The 16342-nt window shown below is 48.8% G+C and overlaps 1 protein-coding gene across 3 annotated transcripts in view; it reads right to left on the reverse strand.

Annotated features, from left to right (window-relative positions):
• Positions 1-6254: 6254 nt before the first annotated feature.
• Positions 6255-16342, reverse strand: part of LOC123520636 (probable serine/threonine-protein kinase tsuA) — a 135050-nt gene continuing 124962 nt past the window's right edge. For all 3 annotated transcript variants that reach the window (XM_045283116.1, XM_045283114.1, XM_045283115.1), the window contains one exon: positions 6255-12334. In XM_045283116.1, the coding sequence (XP_045139051.1) occupies positions 9935-12334 (2400 nt within the window). In that variant the 3' untranslated portion in view covers positions 6255-9934. The remainder of the gene's footprint in view (positions 12335-16342) is intronic.

Consider the following 16342-nt stretch of genomic DNA (forward strand, 5'->3'; position numbering starts at 1 on the left):
GTCCGCCAAACACACGAGGGAGTTGAATTATCAGTGATGAGGTAAGGGAGAGATAGAACAGATTCCACTCAAGGTATTTAGTCTAAACCTGGACTTGTGATGTCCAGGCAGCCACTGGTGTCCCAGGGCTGCTGGGGAGGAGAGAGTGCCGGCAGCGTGGCTGGTGTGAGTGTGCTTGTGTACTTGTGTGCATTCTTTCCAGGATTGATGATTTGTGTCCTTGATCGCCGGTACTGGCGATACATTCCCCGGACACTTGGGCCACAAAGTGTTTACTAATGAAAGGAAGATGTATTCACACCACCGTATTGGTAAAAATCGCCGTAAATCACTCAGCTGATGAACATGTTAAGCAAATACAGCCGGTACCTTGGGACGCGTGGCTGCCGCGCTGCATTACCAATTCTAAAAGTCCCGCGAGAAGGGCGCTTTCTACACCAAAACACGGCATCCACTTTCTCAAAATTCCATGCACCACGACTTGTGATGCACGACACACTGGTCCTAATAAATCTTTGCCAGCATTCGCCAATTAGCCATGCTAAGCGCGCCATGCGCCGTCCGGCATGAGCACACGGTGTAATTTATAGCAATGCTTGCATGAACCTCAAGTTACTCGCCGTGTGTGTCTGACACAAGCCGCGCCGCGCCGCGCGGCAGAGGCTGCTGGTGCAAAACACAGGCGGTTTTCAGACTCTCAGTGATGTGTGGAACGCGTCTACCACCGATAGAATGGCAAAAACAATGGCATTGAAACCGATGCTGATCTTGCTTAATACCTCAGTCACCCGTTGTGTGGGCAGAAAAGTAGAGCTCATCAACAACAACAACAACGACATCATCATCATCATCATCATTCTCCCGCAGCACACAAACGCCACTCGCTTCACCACTCATTAGAGTAGTTCACTAACACCAGCGTACCTAGGCATGTTGCTCGCTGAGAAGAGACACTCCTGGGCTCTTCATTGAAAAGGTAATTACGAGTAGGGCTGGGAATACACCTGAACAGTAAACACCTGCCCTGCTAGTACCTGGCGATAAAACAATTGGCCAACAAACTCCTGCAGTCACCAGCGGCGCTTGTGTGAGTGGCGATGGTTGTTGTGGCTCGGGAAGGTTTCATCATCAGTGGCCACAGTTTGTGCACGATGGCTACAGTATGCGTGTGCCTCGCCGCGCCCCGTGGTGTGCGGCATAAAAAGCAGCAGCAGCAACACACTCAGCTTTCAGCTCACAGAGTCTGTCATCAGGAGTGTCTCTTGTTTTACCCCACCACTGAATGAGAACCAAACGCCAGGCAGGTGACGAGAAGTGAAGGTTTTGTTTGTTAATTTTGTGCGAGACGCAAAAACATGTCATTACCAAAACATTATTGCCAAACCCACTTTAAAATACTTAAGAAATCTGGTAGGGGGATGTGCTGCTGATGTGCTGCTAATACTGAAGTAACTGCCTCTCAGCTTTACGATCCTCAGTACACACACACACACACACACACACACACTCTCTCTCTCTCTCTCTCTCTCTCTCTTCTCTATGTGTGTGTGTGTGTGTGTGTGTGTGTGTGTGTGTGTGTGTGTGTGTGTGTGTGTGTGTGTGTGTGTGTGTGTGTGTGTGTGTGTGTGTGTCCCTTTGTTCATGGCATACCGTTGACAATAGCAGTGGAGTTGTTTCGTTCGATGTGGCTGTGAATGAAAGTCGGCTTTCTTTGTTCTGTCCTTCTGAACTGTCAAGTTTATCTCACTTTCACACACACGCACACACACACACACACACACACACACACACACACACACACACACACACAGGAAGTAGATGAACCATAAGCTTTCCGTCTTGAAGTGTATACATGGGGAGTGAGTGTTCTGTGTCTTGTCTGTATAGTGATGGGGCGCCGTGCTGATTAAGCCTTGCCCTGCCCGAACAAAAGTCACTCCCGCCGCTGCTGTGCTCGTCCTGCAGCCGCTCATCCTTTAGGCTCCTCGCTGAATTTGTTTACTTTACAGTACGTATATGTATTATAGATGGATGGATAAATAGATACAGATATGAATAGAGAGAGAGAGAGAGAGAGAGAGAGAGAGAGAGAGAGAGAGAGAGAGAGAGAGAGAGAGAGAGAGAGAGAGAGAGAGAGAGAAGGTGGGTGTGGGGAGCATTAATTCACCGTCATCTTGCTTTGTTGCACGCATAGTTATGAATTAGTGCGCAATTTTTTCTCCTTCAGATACACTTTGAGGTGCTCTGCGTTGCACCAGGCGCCGGATGTTACCTCGCCACAACCTCCACGCTGCAACTTGCTCCTGTTTATTTATTTATTTATCTATTATTTTTTTGCATTGTGTTTGTTTCATGTCCTCCTTTTATGTTCACCAATATCTACTACCCTTCAGTACCATGACGCGTTTTCATACATCATTTTGCTTACTATCTGGTGATTTTACACAACTTCAGACACACATGTGAGAATTAAATTAAAATAGTGAAGACTGTGGCCAATAATCTTCTGACCTCCATAGATCCTTGCCAGTCTAAATAAAATCGTCTAATCATACCCAAAATTTATGGTAAAAAATGCGTCCCAGTGCTGAAGGGGTTAAAAGTGTACTCGTTTAATGTCGTGCGCTGCATAAAGACTGGTTGTGAAAGATAATGACCTGGATTTCTTCGTCTTTTTTTCTCTAATTGGTCGTAACTTAAGCGTCAGAAACACCTACTGCCTCTATAGTTGGTACACGCTGCTCCAGTTTATTACAAAAACGCTTCAGTCAATTACAAAAAAAAGGTTCCAGTCCATTACTAAAAGGCTTCAATTAATTACAAAACGGTTCTAGTCAAGTACAAAAAAAGGTTCCAGTCCATTACTAAAAGGCTCCATCACTAAAAGACCCCAGTCAGTTAGAAAAAGGCTCCACTTAATTGCAAAAAAAACTCCAGTCGGTTACTAAAAAGGCTCTAGTCCATTATCAAAAGGCTCGTCCATTACTAAAAGGCTCCAGTCCATTACTAAAAGGTTTCAGTCCATTACTAAAACGTTTCAGTCCATTACAAAAAGGATTCAGTTAATTATTAAAAGGCCCCAGTCAGTTAGAAAAAGGGTTCAGTCGATTACTAAAAGTCTCCATTACTAAAACACTCCAATCGATTACAAAACGGTTCAAGTTCATTACAAAAAAGCTCCAGTCCATTAAAAAATGGTTCCAGTCGATTACAAAATGGCTCCAGTCGATTACTAAAAGGCTCCATTACTTAAAGGCTCTAATCGATTGCAAAAAGGTTCCAGTCCATTACTAAAAGGTTCCACTCGATTATTAAAAGGCTCCAGTCCATTGATTTACTAAAAGGCTCCAGTCAGTCAGAAAAAAAGGCCAGTCCATTACAAAAGCTCATAAAACATTACAAAACAAGCCTTTCCAACACTGATGAATTTATATAATCACTGTTTTCTTCTTTTCTTCTTCTACTCCTCCTCCTCCTCCTCCTCTTGGCTTTCCTTCTCTCCTACCTTCCTTTTTTACTCTATTACCTAAAAAAAAGCCCTAAATCAAAAGTAAGATACAAAACGTTCAGAAGAATAACATCAAAATACACGCTTTTCTTCGCCGTTTTCATTCGATCCGGTTGAAACATTTTATTCATTTACTTATGTTTGTTCTTCCGTCAATTGTTCGTCCCTCATAAGGTTTCTTTACTGAAGGGCATTTGTTACGAAGCGGCGCGAGTTGTATTGTAATGGTGATGGGTGTGGTATTGAGAGGATACTATAACCAAGACCATATCATAAAGCGCTTCTGTGATTTACATGCATTTATTTATGATCCGAGTGGCAGATTAACAAGCTTTCTACAGTATTAAGCCCATTTAGTACTGGGGCGCATTTCTACCGTGAGTTTTGGGTATGATTAGACCATTTTATTGACATTTAGAAGACTTTATGGATGTCAGAAGATTAATGACCAGAGTCTTCACTATTTCAACCCCCACGTAAGTTTCTGAAGCTGTATAAACTCACCAAATAGTACAAGTAGAAGAGATATAGGAACGTGCCATGGTACTGAAGAGGTTAACTGAAAAAAAAAAACGTTTATAATCCTTTGAAAAGAGTCGTGGAGAGGTAGAAAAGCGTTACTTAATACAAATCATTGCTTGCGTTGACGAGTTAGTGATAGTGGCGGTGATGGTGGTGGTGGTGGCGGCGGTACAGCATGGGGAAAGAGCAGCATTGAAATGGATGGCAGTAGTGGTGGCGGCGTGTCGGGCAGTGAAGGATGTGGCGGCGATAAGGAAGAGAACACATGCTAACCTGAGCGAGGACTTGTACATCATCGAAATGAAAGATTCTCGAGCCGCTTGTAATATACCAAAGTAGACTGAGTGGTGTATTGTGGGTGCTAGGTACGGCAGGAGGCGGCATGCAACCTCACTGTCAGCATCGGCTATCGTCACGCACACAGACTTTCTCGCGTCTCTAGCTAGGCCTTCGAGCTTCTTCCCAGTTTGGACACCACTCACTTGACTCAATCTCTTCAGTACCATGACGCATTTCCGTATTTATTCTGCTTATTATTTGGTGATTTTATACAGCTTCAAATATTTATGTCGGGATTGAATTAGTGAAGACTGTTGCCATTAATCTTCTGATCTCCATAGACCCATCCTAAAATAAAATAGTCCAATCATACCCAAAATACACAATAGAAAAATGCGTCCCAGTACTAAGGGGTTTAAGAAGACTGAAGAGGGACAATAACTAGACTTCTATGAAACGTAAGATGGAGAAAATAGAATGGCGTTACATATGACGGCATGGCAACTCGGGCTTCTCGGCCATTCTGCGTTACGAGTCTGGCCAGCAAAAGAATCACTCACTACACGCCACAATACACGTCCACATACATTCATCACCTACTCACCATACCTCCTGCACTGTAGGTAGCAGCCACGGGAAGCTCTTCTGCGGTCCTGCTTCACCTTCACTAAAAATAAGTGATCGAGGGAACCCAAAATCCAGTACACGCACCACGAAACACCCACGGCTACACTGGCGTCTCTATGGCTGGGTGAGAGTGACTCGCATGAGAGTGAGTCGCACTGCTTCACTTTCTTTTTTCGAAACGCTTTGGTATTTGCTCGTCTAATATTGCACTGACCAACACAACACAGAGCAGGGAAAGGGTATACACTACTGGAAAATAAATAACAAAAAGTGTTCAAATTAGTTTACGAAGATCACCATGAAAACGTGACTTATGATAATAATCGTGGCATTTGAAAACAATACCGAAGCAGAACGTTCAAGGAGACTTTCTAAAGCTTTCGTTCATTTTTGTAACAGGACAGTGACCCCCACAAGCTACACATGGCGTCCCTCACCTTCTCCTTGCTTCATTTGGGCAGTGTCTCTGATCACCGCCCCAGCACCACAGCGGCCAAGGGTTGCTGTGCTGGATACTGGTAATAGACTGCTCTATATTTCATGTGGTACTTATTGATTATGAAATATTTCCAGAAGCAGTAACGCGCGTCCACATAAGTACCGTGTCTCGTTTTCCTTGCATTTATTAAGCCACAGTATTCTTCCTAAGCGGGTGAATTACGACCATGACCAATTGTACCAACTTGATACTGAATAATTTTCTCTCTCTCTCTCTCTCTCTCTCTCTCTCTCTCTCTCTCTCTCGTCAGTTTAATCGCCTACATTTTACGAACAGCTACTAAATCATGGGTTCTCATTTCCGGTAAATTATTCCCGACTATGTAATTTTGACGTTTTAGGGTGACGCCGGTGAATGCATGAATAATGGGCCACACTTCTATAGCGCAGGTGGTAACTCGGCGAGATAGTGAGCTGGTGGACGCGGCGCTGGCGTGGAAAAGGAGAGATATTAAGCATAGTCTGGTGCGAGAACTGATTACACTGGATGTTAGTGTGTCTTCATTCCCTACCCATTGAAGGTGTGTGTGTGTGTGTGAAAAACAGAGAGAGAGAGAGAGAGAGAGAGAGAGAGAGAGAGAGAGAATGCGCGTGTTTCTAGTTTATGTAGCTGATATTAAGTAAATTCGTTTCTATAGTCAATTTCCATAAAATCACACAGACATACATACACACACACACACACTCTTTACCTGTCTGCGGCCTTCTGGCAGAAGCGGCCAGCTAGTGGTGCCGCAGCACTGCCGACAGTAATCCTTCACTTGGTGTAGAGTGAACAACTCTAGCGTAGCGCAGTGTGTTTCATAAATAAAAGATGTTATCATTATCCAGTATACTTTATTTTTCTCCATGGGTCACCTCTACATGTGATGACTGCGATGATACAAAACAAGCACCGTCCACTGTACCCCTACAGAGTGCACTTACTGGGTGAGGGAAGGAGTCGGTGCCGTCAGCCTCTGCCTAGGCGCGACACATTCTCTCTCGTGTGTATACATATCTATGTATACTACATAGGTGATACGTACGTCTGTATGCTTATATATATATATATATATATATATATATATATATATATATATATATATATATATATATATAACATTCGTGTATGCGAGACACCGTATACGGAGTGGTGGGGTGGCGGGAGGGCAGGGCGGGCCACCAGTTTGCTGTCCACGCGTCGCTGCAGAATGGGTGTTGGCATCGAGTTTCAGGTACAATTATATATCTTGTTTTCTGTTAATTACTATAATTCCCACTCTTTGCGGCACGAGGGGCAATGGGTGGAAGTGTATGTGTGTGTGTGTGTGTGTGTGTGTGTGTGTGTGTGTGTGTGTGTGTGTGTGTGTGTGTGTGTACGCGCGCACATTGTAAACAATACCGGAGAAGGACGCAGCTATGTCAGATTGTGGGTGGAATACAGCCCGGCAGCCCTCCCGCGTCGGGTGGTGGTGGTGGTGGTGGTGATGGCGGCGGTGGCGGTGACGGCTGCGATATTAGCGGTGGGGTGCAACACCGGCTGCTGTCTGATAGTGGTGTAGCCGCCGCCACCACCGTGCCGGGTCACCACCATGGCCACGGGCACCACGCAGACACGAATGACAACGTACGTTCCACATGTCACGTCATACACTAACAACTGAAATAAGCCACGGTTGGGAGATGGGAAAATTATGACCGTGAACGATGCAATGTGAACAGGAGATAGGAATGGTATAACATGAGTTTTCAATGAATGATGAAGACCAAAGGTGTTCAAGGAGAAAAGAGAAAAAAAAGAAGAGCTCGTTGAGTTAATGAAGATAAAACCCATGACGTCACCAGCGGCCGGCGCCGCCCGGGGCCACTTGAGCCGCGGGAGGCGCGGTCGGCGTTCACACACAGAGGAGCACAGAGTAACAGAGGGAGGCAGAAGGCCGTCCAGGATGAACCTTCAATGAAAACTGACCCTTGCAACAGTAAATATATATATTTATATTTAAGTGTAGATTTTGAACATAGAGACGCATATTCCATTCATACTAACTACAACACAAACACACAAATGTATATAATATATACATTTGTATATATTATCACGCAGGAGTCACGAATGCCCTAAGTGTTGAGTGTACCTGGCAGCACACTTGGGCCGCGCTCCAGGTGTGCCTCAGTCGCTGTCCCCAGGAAAGGACCAGACCGACAGAGGGCAGCACGCACGCCCTTGGTGAGCGGGAGTGGTGAGCGGCCGCCGCGTCGGGTGTGGTGCTCCGGCTTCCGTGGCCACGCTGTGATTGCTGACCTTTTGTGCATTGCGTGCTTTCGGGCATTAGTTAGTATGTTTGATTACTGTCAGTGTGGTGGTGTGTCGCTGCCGTGCTGGTGGCGGGGGTGGCCGCGGCGAGCCTCGAGGCAGGCTGCAACAGCCAAATCCTGCACCGAAGGGTCACGGTGTCTGAGATGGCGGATTCCTTCAGTAGGAAACAAATAACCCACCAACTAAAATGTTGAGCTATATCGATGCTCCTATTCATTAAGGCATTTGTACTACCAGGTGAAGATATACGTAGCTGTGTCGGTGCCTCTGTGGAGGACTTGGCAAAAACTTGTGGCCGCATTTGAAATGTGAGAACTAAATCTGTATCGGGAAAATTCCACCCGACTCAATGAATCCTCAGAAACATATTTGACCCGCACTAAAGAGACTTTCCATGAGTCATGCGTTTTGTCGAGTTTGGCGGCAAGACTGTCTGCTTTCACGCTGACCTGGCTTGCCGAGGTAGCGCCGCCACCAGCACCGGCAGCGTGTTGGCTTGCTCGGACCAGTTCTGTGATCCTGTGTGTGTGTGTGTGTGTGTGTGTGTGTGTGTGTGTGTGTGTGTGTGTGTGTGTGGTGCACACGTGTGGCTGACAGCGGCGAGTAACGAATGCCCTCAAGGTAGACACTGACCAACACTCATACAAATAAGTCACGTAAAACGACAAACAAACTCATCATGGCACGCATGTTTTGCATAAATAATAAAATAATCTTACTGGATACAACAATAATGATGTGGATAATTTACAACTGTAACGCAAAGTAATTTCCGCAGGAACATAACCGAAACGTACTGGACTCGAGAGACGACCAGCAGGGGAGGAGAGCCTGGGACAGGGGGAGGGTGCTGGAGGAAGGAGGGGAATAACCTTTTAGTCCCTCTTGCGCCATCCCTCTCTTACCAACAACACTCTTTTTCCTCACCTCTGTACTGCCGAAGGAGAATTAATTACAGGCCACTCTATACTGCGGTACCCTCTGCCCTCAATACTCATCTCAAGCTCTACATTCAGCCGGTGGGTACATTTACTCATGTGAACCAGAATGGGGCGAGTGGAGCCTGGTGTCCCACAGGACGACGGGGCGGCAGCAGTTGTGGGTCACATCCTCCTTCGGCAGCACCCATGCTCAGGAACTAACACAGTAAACAAACAATCAACAGCGAAGTGAGGGGCGCCGCGGCCATGCGTGAGGGGCTGCGTGACCGCGGCCAGGGCGGGAACTAAGCACTACGTGTACACAGGTCACTGGTATAAATAAGAACAATAATATGGTAGTGGAGCATAATGCACGGGAGAAGAGAAGCCAGACTGAGTGTCCTGCCCGATATAACAATGTGCTTATGATATAAGAACTACGGGAAGGAAGACAAAAAGAAGAGTCATGATTATATGCGACACTCAACTGGAATAATAAACACGACTATACTACCACTACCCGCACTATGTACACACGCCGGAGCACAAACAATAAAAGGGAAGGGAAAGTCGGCATCGGAAAAAGCTCTTTGGTGACGCAGGAGTAGGACGACCGCAGAAAACATGAGCCTCGCTGTGGGCCTCGGTGGCCCCGGGAGAGGCAATCCCGGGCCGGTGGACCCTTGAATAGACTCGTGGGAGAGCCTGGAAAACAAACTAAAAGTAAACTACCTCGTCATTACAGAGTCAGCAAGCGCAGTGACCTTGTAGCGAGGCACCGTCCGGGGTCGTCACTACCACCGAAAGTTCAAATTAAAGCCAGATTACAAGCCAAAGTTCATCCTTAACTCGCTACCTCTAAATACTATATCACTGTTTTGTATGTGGACCTGTCCCACCAGATATCAGATCTACATCACTAAGGGTTGATAAGTTTTGTCAATGGAATACGCATATAGTGAGCCAGCCAGTCCAGGGCCCGTCAGGGTGCGGGGCCGAGCGGCGTGGCTCACCACGCAGGCATAACATCCACTTTACCCTCCGCTGGTACACACCTACAAGAGGGTGGCTGCCATATTTACACATCACCACTTTGTACAGGAAGTAAAAGCACAACACCTCTAGCACCAAGTCTACACCAGCAACGATGGGGTGCGGAGGGACTCTGGATAAGTGATTTCTGTCGTTCTTCCCCGCCATGAGCAGGTCGCCACAGCGCCCGGTCACCGTGAGGCTGGGCAGCCTGAGGGTAAGTTCAGGATCTTCGCCGTCCTCCTCCGCTTATCTGGCGGCGGAGTTGATCGCCGCTCGGGAGGAGGCGGCCACCTTTTCGTGCAGGGACCTCGTTAGACTCTCGATCCTACTAATGGACTCCGAAGGTTTTCTGTTGTTCAGTCCCAGCCCAGAAAGGCCACCGGTGATCCGAGACTCTGACTGCTGGCGAATAAATGAAGGGTTAGGGATCTGACGGACGCTGGTGTTGGTGGCACGAATGCTCTGACTAGAACCCGTGTTAGGCCGAGTCACGGAGCTGCTGAGGCTGGTGGTCGGTCCTGAGCTGGAGGAGACCTTGAGGGGACTGTTGGTGTGAGGCTTGGAGGAGGAACAAGTGCTCAGGGAAGGCGATGAGCTCAGATTTGATGATGACGATGATGATGAGGTGGTGGTGGTTGAGGTGGTGCTGGATTTAAAATGATTTCTTTGTTTCATTTTCTGCATTCTGACGAACTCTGCTAATTTTTGGTTTGTTATTTTAAAGACCGGGTCGCCAGTCCTCTCCGGGTGATCCTTCTCCGGCTTCGGGGTGGGGAGGGCCGAGGTGCCATTGGTCTTGGAACCGACAGAAACGTTTGGTATTTTGAGGGAAGCAGCGAGGCCAGGCTTAGATATTGTTCGGATGTTGCCGTGATTGATGGCAGCACTGCTGACTCTGCTGCTGCTGATGCTTCCTCCTGACTTGCTTGTGTTGTGAGATTTGTTATTCATGTTTTTACTGTAGGTGTTGCCATTGACAGTCTTTGGAGTGTGGTGGGACTTGGTGACGGCCTTGGAATAAGTTGTCTTGGACTTGTTATCCGGTGACGTGGCGGTGATAGGACTGATGGTGAGCGTGTCGCCTGAGCCATTCACGAAACTCAGAGACTCGGTGGATTTGAGGCTCTTGAGCACCTCCGCCTGAGCCCTGGCCTGCACCTCCGCCTGTGCCCTGGCCTGCGCCTGGGCTTGAGCTTGTGCCTGAGCGTGGTGCGCCATAAGCTGCAGCTGAACAGCGGCGTGGGATAAGGTCATGAGGTCATTGAATGCAACAGCCTGAGGGTTGACTGGCGCGGGCACCAAAGATGAACACGCCCAGTCCAGTGGCATGGGCGGCCTCGTGATCGGTGCAACCATGGACGCCGTCTGAACCGCTGGCGTGGATGCCCCGGTGGAAGTCGCGGACTGCTGCTTCAGCTTTTTAGACTTTCTGCTCTGCGTAATGGAGAGAATCGTCTGGGTGCCTTGTCCTCGAGCGTTGCGGTTTTCACCTTTACCATCCGTGTCACCAGGCGGAGACTCCAGACTCTCGCGCTGCGTCCTTGCCTCCCTCACGCTGCGGGCGTGGCGGGAGAGATCTAGCGCACCCACTTCATCATGCTCCTCCTCCTGATCCCCGCAGTCTTCCTCATCGTCTTCGTTATCAGTAAACACGTAGCAGTCTTTGCGGAAGTTCTTGTCGCCCCTGTAGCCCTGGCTCAGGTTGAGCGGACCCTCGTCGGTCTGCACTTCCCGCGTGGTGGTGCCGACCTCAGACGGTTCCTCCACTTCCAGCTCATTGGACTCCGTGCTCACGTTGAGGTCCGTGTCTTTATCGTCGCTGTCCATGGGCTCGCTGGCACTAGTCTCCGTGACGTCAATGGCACTGTCTTCCTGCTCGTCGTCTCTGCAGTGCTTTCCGTTCTTCTCTCCGTCAACACCATGATTACCGTTATTATCATTGTCCTTCCCTCCGCCCCTGTTTGAGTCTCCATCCTGCTCGCCGTCGCCGTCACCGTCGCCTTCCCCTTCTCCGTCTGGTTCCGTCTCGTGGCTTGTATCAACTTCCAGCGGCGTCTCAGAGTCGTGATCAACAATGAGGTCGTTTGATTCCTTCGAGGTGTCGAAGTCCTCGCTGGCTTCCATGTGGTGTTTATCTGTGTCCTCGCTGTTCACCTCTTCCTTGCACTGCGGCGTGTTCTCTTCAGGTAGCCCATTCTCCTGCACAGTGAGGGGCACTTCAGCCTCCAGTTCAGGTGCCTCCTCCTCCATGGTATGCTCCGCTTCAGGTTGTTGCTGCAGCGTTGGCGCCTCACCGTCGGTCGTGTTTCCATTGTCATCGCCTTGTGGGTCAGTGACAGTCTGCCCTTCCACAGGAAACTGTTCACTCTCCCTGTCTTGTCCTCCCTCTGGGGTCTCAGGAGGAGTGGGAGGGCTGGTGTCCATAGAAGTCTGGCCCTCCGTGAGCATGACATTAGCAGTGTCGGGACAGGGAGCCTCAATCCTCGCCACCTTCTCTGGAGGTTCCTCGGCTGGCGGCGGAGTGTTGTTGCTCACCACCGGGATCTCCTCCCTGTCCCCAGAAACGCTCGGAGTGGCAGACACTTGGCGTCGTTTCCTCACTTTCCTCGTGGCCACCACTTGAAAGCTCAGTTCCATGGGCGACTCCTGCAAAGAGAGGAAAGAAGACTGGTTAGCGATCATCAACTTATCACTTATAATGTCAAGGCGGAGACACACGCAGACCCGCCATCTTTGATTTATAATTAGAGTGAAACCAAGAACATGAACTGAGAGAGAGAGAGAGAGAGAGAGAGAGAGAGAGAGAGAGAGAGAGAGAGAGAGAGAGAGAGAGAGAGAGAGAGAGAGAGAGAGAGAGAGAGAGAGAGAGAGATCTATACTAACTCCACTGCCTCTCCTGCTCACCATCTAGCGGTTAACAATTATTTGCCGCTAGGGAGAAAAAAATGACACCCAAATTTCCTACCAAAATCACGTATGCAAATGTGTATGTAAATGTAATCGCAAACTGTAAAACAAAAATTAAATCACGAGACAACAATTTCCTGTTACATTTTTCCCCACTGACGCCCTTTGGTGCAGCTCAACGGGACCTCAACTGAACTGCCGCGGAGAATGACATCAACCTAAACGTAATATTGATCTCACGTTACAACAAATCCGTCTGGCCAAGCAACGCACACCAAGACGCTGGCCACCCGTCAACATTCACCCCTCTGCTTTGCGTGGCTTCAATCACACAACACCAAGCAAGCACCGAGCAAACACCACGCGCATCACAACAACTTCCCGGAGACAAAGGACCATATTCTAAAACATTTCCGCGCCTTACAGCACCTTCACTATTTTCAAAGGGCTCTACTTGACGTGACACGGGTTTTTAAGGGTGTTTCTCTAATTCTAGTGACATGTTAACAAGTTTTCTACATTATCAACAGGTCAAATACTCTTTAGAACTCGGCTAATTGTCTCTAAGGTCATTGAAAATAGCAGCGGTGAGAGAAGGAAGCGTTTCTGTATATGGCGCTTTGAAAGTTGCAATGTTACCGACGCATCAAATCACCTCGAGGGCAGCAATATAAAGCTTATATACGGTGTGGCAAGGAAACAAGAGACAACTGTTGTATGCCGTGTAAAGATACACATACACACTCCTCAAAGGTAACCTGACACACTAAACAAACACGAGGAGGCTTGCAACAAATCTATACGGTGTAACAAAAACGACAGACAACTTTTTTTTTTTTTTTCAGGCCGTTGGAGTAGTGCAGTATATTCTCTTGTGTGCGCCTCCCTCCTGCACCGCCTGAGAGGGGAGGGGACAGCCTAGCCGCGGATGTGCAATAAATCAACATGATCGATTGGTGAATCCCCTCGTCCCCTCATCCCTCGCGTCCCTCTGCCCATGAGCCTCGCCGCCCCTCGTGCCGCCGCCGCCGCTGCCTCGCTCGACCTGCCGCTGCTGCTGTGAAGGAAGAGCAGTCCGTGGCGGCGTCCTTGCCTCCACACACACTGATAACGTCACTGATAGCGTCGCCATCACGTACCTTCCTTCTTGGCCCCAGTGGCGGAGAGAAGATGAGACGCTCGTGAAAGAATGTGTCAGTTGGTTCTCATGTTTTGATCTTGCTTCCGTTCTCTCTCTCTCTCTCTCTCTCTCTCTCTCTCTCTCTCTCTCTCTCTCTCTCTCTCTCGTATCTTTACACTCACGGTACTTATTTTATTTCTCTTCCAGTTTCAAGTTTTCACCCCACCATGCACTTCATATCATTAGTTCAAATCCGGAAGACTCTCATATTTTCTAGTCTATTTCTCAAAACATTCGGTTGCCATTCTGAACTAAAAAAAGAGAAAAAAAAATCTGTCGCTATTTGGTGCACGCGTATGTCCTCCTACGAACACCTTACTTTTCTTCTACATTGCCATCCTATCTCTCTCTCTCTCTCTCTCTCTCTCTCTCTCTCTCTCTCTCTCCCACACACACATCCTTGCCAGATTTACTCATCGCTGTGCATGTCGTTTAAACTTTATCACCTTTTTAAAATATAAGAACCGCGATACTTTACTCCATAAGTGAGGGAAAGCCAAGGCACGACATTCCCACGCCTTATGGGAAGTGCAGGGAATGACGTGCTTTGAGTGCGAGGCTGCGGCGTGGGTGTGAGTGGTGACGGGCATGAGTGCGAGGAGGATACACAGTGTGGGAGCGTAAAAGGGATGTGGGTGTGGGGTGTGCAGGTGTGGGGCAGTGTGGGGGCAGTGTGGGGCAATGTGGTAGCGTGCGTGTGGGAGTGGAAATCGCGGCGTATACGGGATGCGGGTGTGGACCAGATGTATGAGAGATTAAAGCACACATGACGCTGCGTGTGGGAACGTGTGGAGGAGTGATGAGCCTATGTGTGCCCGCCACTAAGCGCTTCCTTGTTCCTAAACCCCGCTTTGGTTACTCAGACTTGTGGCAGAGGTAAAGGTGAGATGGACGATGGCCGGCGGAGAGGAGCAGGGAGGAAGAGGAGGAGGAGGAAGCAGCGAGACTGTCTGTAATTCAAGCTAATCTCACGGCGGAACTTTGCCTCTCCTTCCCCGTCACCGTCACAGCCGCAGCCGCCAAGTACCTGTCCCCTCGTCGACTCGTAACTTTCCTCGGCAATTTAATCAGCGGCACAAGGAGGAGCGCCACTTTTTATTTCCTTTCTCTCGCCTTTCCCTTCAAACTTTAAAATTGGATCAGGAGAGAGTATGTCCACAAATCCATCTGCACCTTCCTCACCGCTTTACACTAGTCATTATCCTCGCCTGTACCGCTCCCCTGCCCATCCAAGACAGGACCTACTACCCCTGTTACCCCTGACCCCTGGCTATACTGCTCACCCTGCTCACCACCACCAAGCACTGTAGTTGTATCAGAGCTCACTCGACCCGTGCATTACCCTCCTTGCCCTGACGTCTTGCTTCGTGCCCCGCCTCCCCGCCGCTGCCCTCCCCCACCCACTGACTATACCCGGTGGCGCAGGGCAAGTCGTGGACGTGGAGTAGCTGACGTCATTATGCAAACTAACCGTGCAAGCCTCCAAGTCCGTGCGGCGATGGAGGGAGGGAGGGAGGGAAAGGAGGGAGGGAGGGAAGATGCAGTGCGAGGACCGGTGTGTGTGTGTGTGTGTGTGTGTGTGTGTGTGTGTGTGTGTGTGTGTGTGTGTGTGTGTGTGATGGAGGGAGGGAGGGAGGGAAGATGCAGTGCGAGGACCGGTGTGTGTGTGTGTGTGTGTGTGTGTGTGTGTGTGTGTGTGTGTGTGTGTGTGTGTGTGTGTAGCTTGCATTCACACTTACGCATGGTGATTTATACACACACACACACACACACACACACACACACACACACACACACACACACACACACACACACACACACACACACACATACACACAGCTGTTATGTACCGAGAAATGTAATATCTGTGACTCGTTCGTGTGTTCAGCTCCCTTTTGTGCACAGACCAGCAAAACTGTACAGCGCCTCTGATTCCCGGCGGCTTAATACCACTGAACACCACAACACACACACACACACACACACACACACACACACACACACTCAGCGCTAACCAAGAGATACCCGTACAGAGAGAGAGAGAGTATGTGTGTGTGTGCGTGTGGGAGAAAAATGACTTCCAATTACAAAGGAAGGGAAAAAAAAGGGTGATTGATCTAAGTAGTGTGTATGGGAGGATGGGATGGGAAGGGATGGGAAGGCATGGGAAGGCAAGGGAAGGGAGAAAGCACTGGCTGGTTGGTGGTAATGGTGGTGGTGGTGGTGGTGGTGGTTGGTGGTAATGGTGGTGGTGGTGGTGGTGGTGGTGGTGGTGGTGGTGGTGGTAAGTGTGTGCTCCACGGTTCAAACAACACTGAGTAATGGTGGTGGTGAGCGGTGTGGCATGCAGGACTGGCGGTAGTGAAATTTGTGGGTGTTAGTGATGGTGTTAGTGATGGTGTGTGTGTGTGTGTGTGTGTGTGTGTGTGTGTGTGTGTGTGTGTGTGTGTGTGTGTGTGTGTGTGTGTGTGTGTTTCTTTGTCCGTCAATCTCTCTCTCTCTCTCTCTCTCTCTCTCTCTCTCTCTCTCTCTCTCTCTCTCTCTCTCTCTCTCACACACACACACAC

This window comes from Portunus trituberculatus, chromosome 47 (genome assembly GCF_017591435.1).
Source record: "Portunus trituberculatus isolate SZX2019 chromosome 47, ASM1759143v1, whole genome shotgun sequence".
In the NCBI taxonomy this organism is placed as follows: Eukaryota; Metazoa; Arthropoda; class Malacostraca; order Decapoda; family Portunidae; genus Portunus; species Portunus trituberculatus.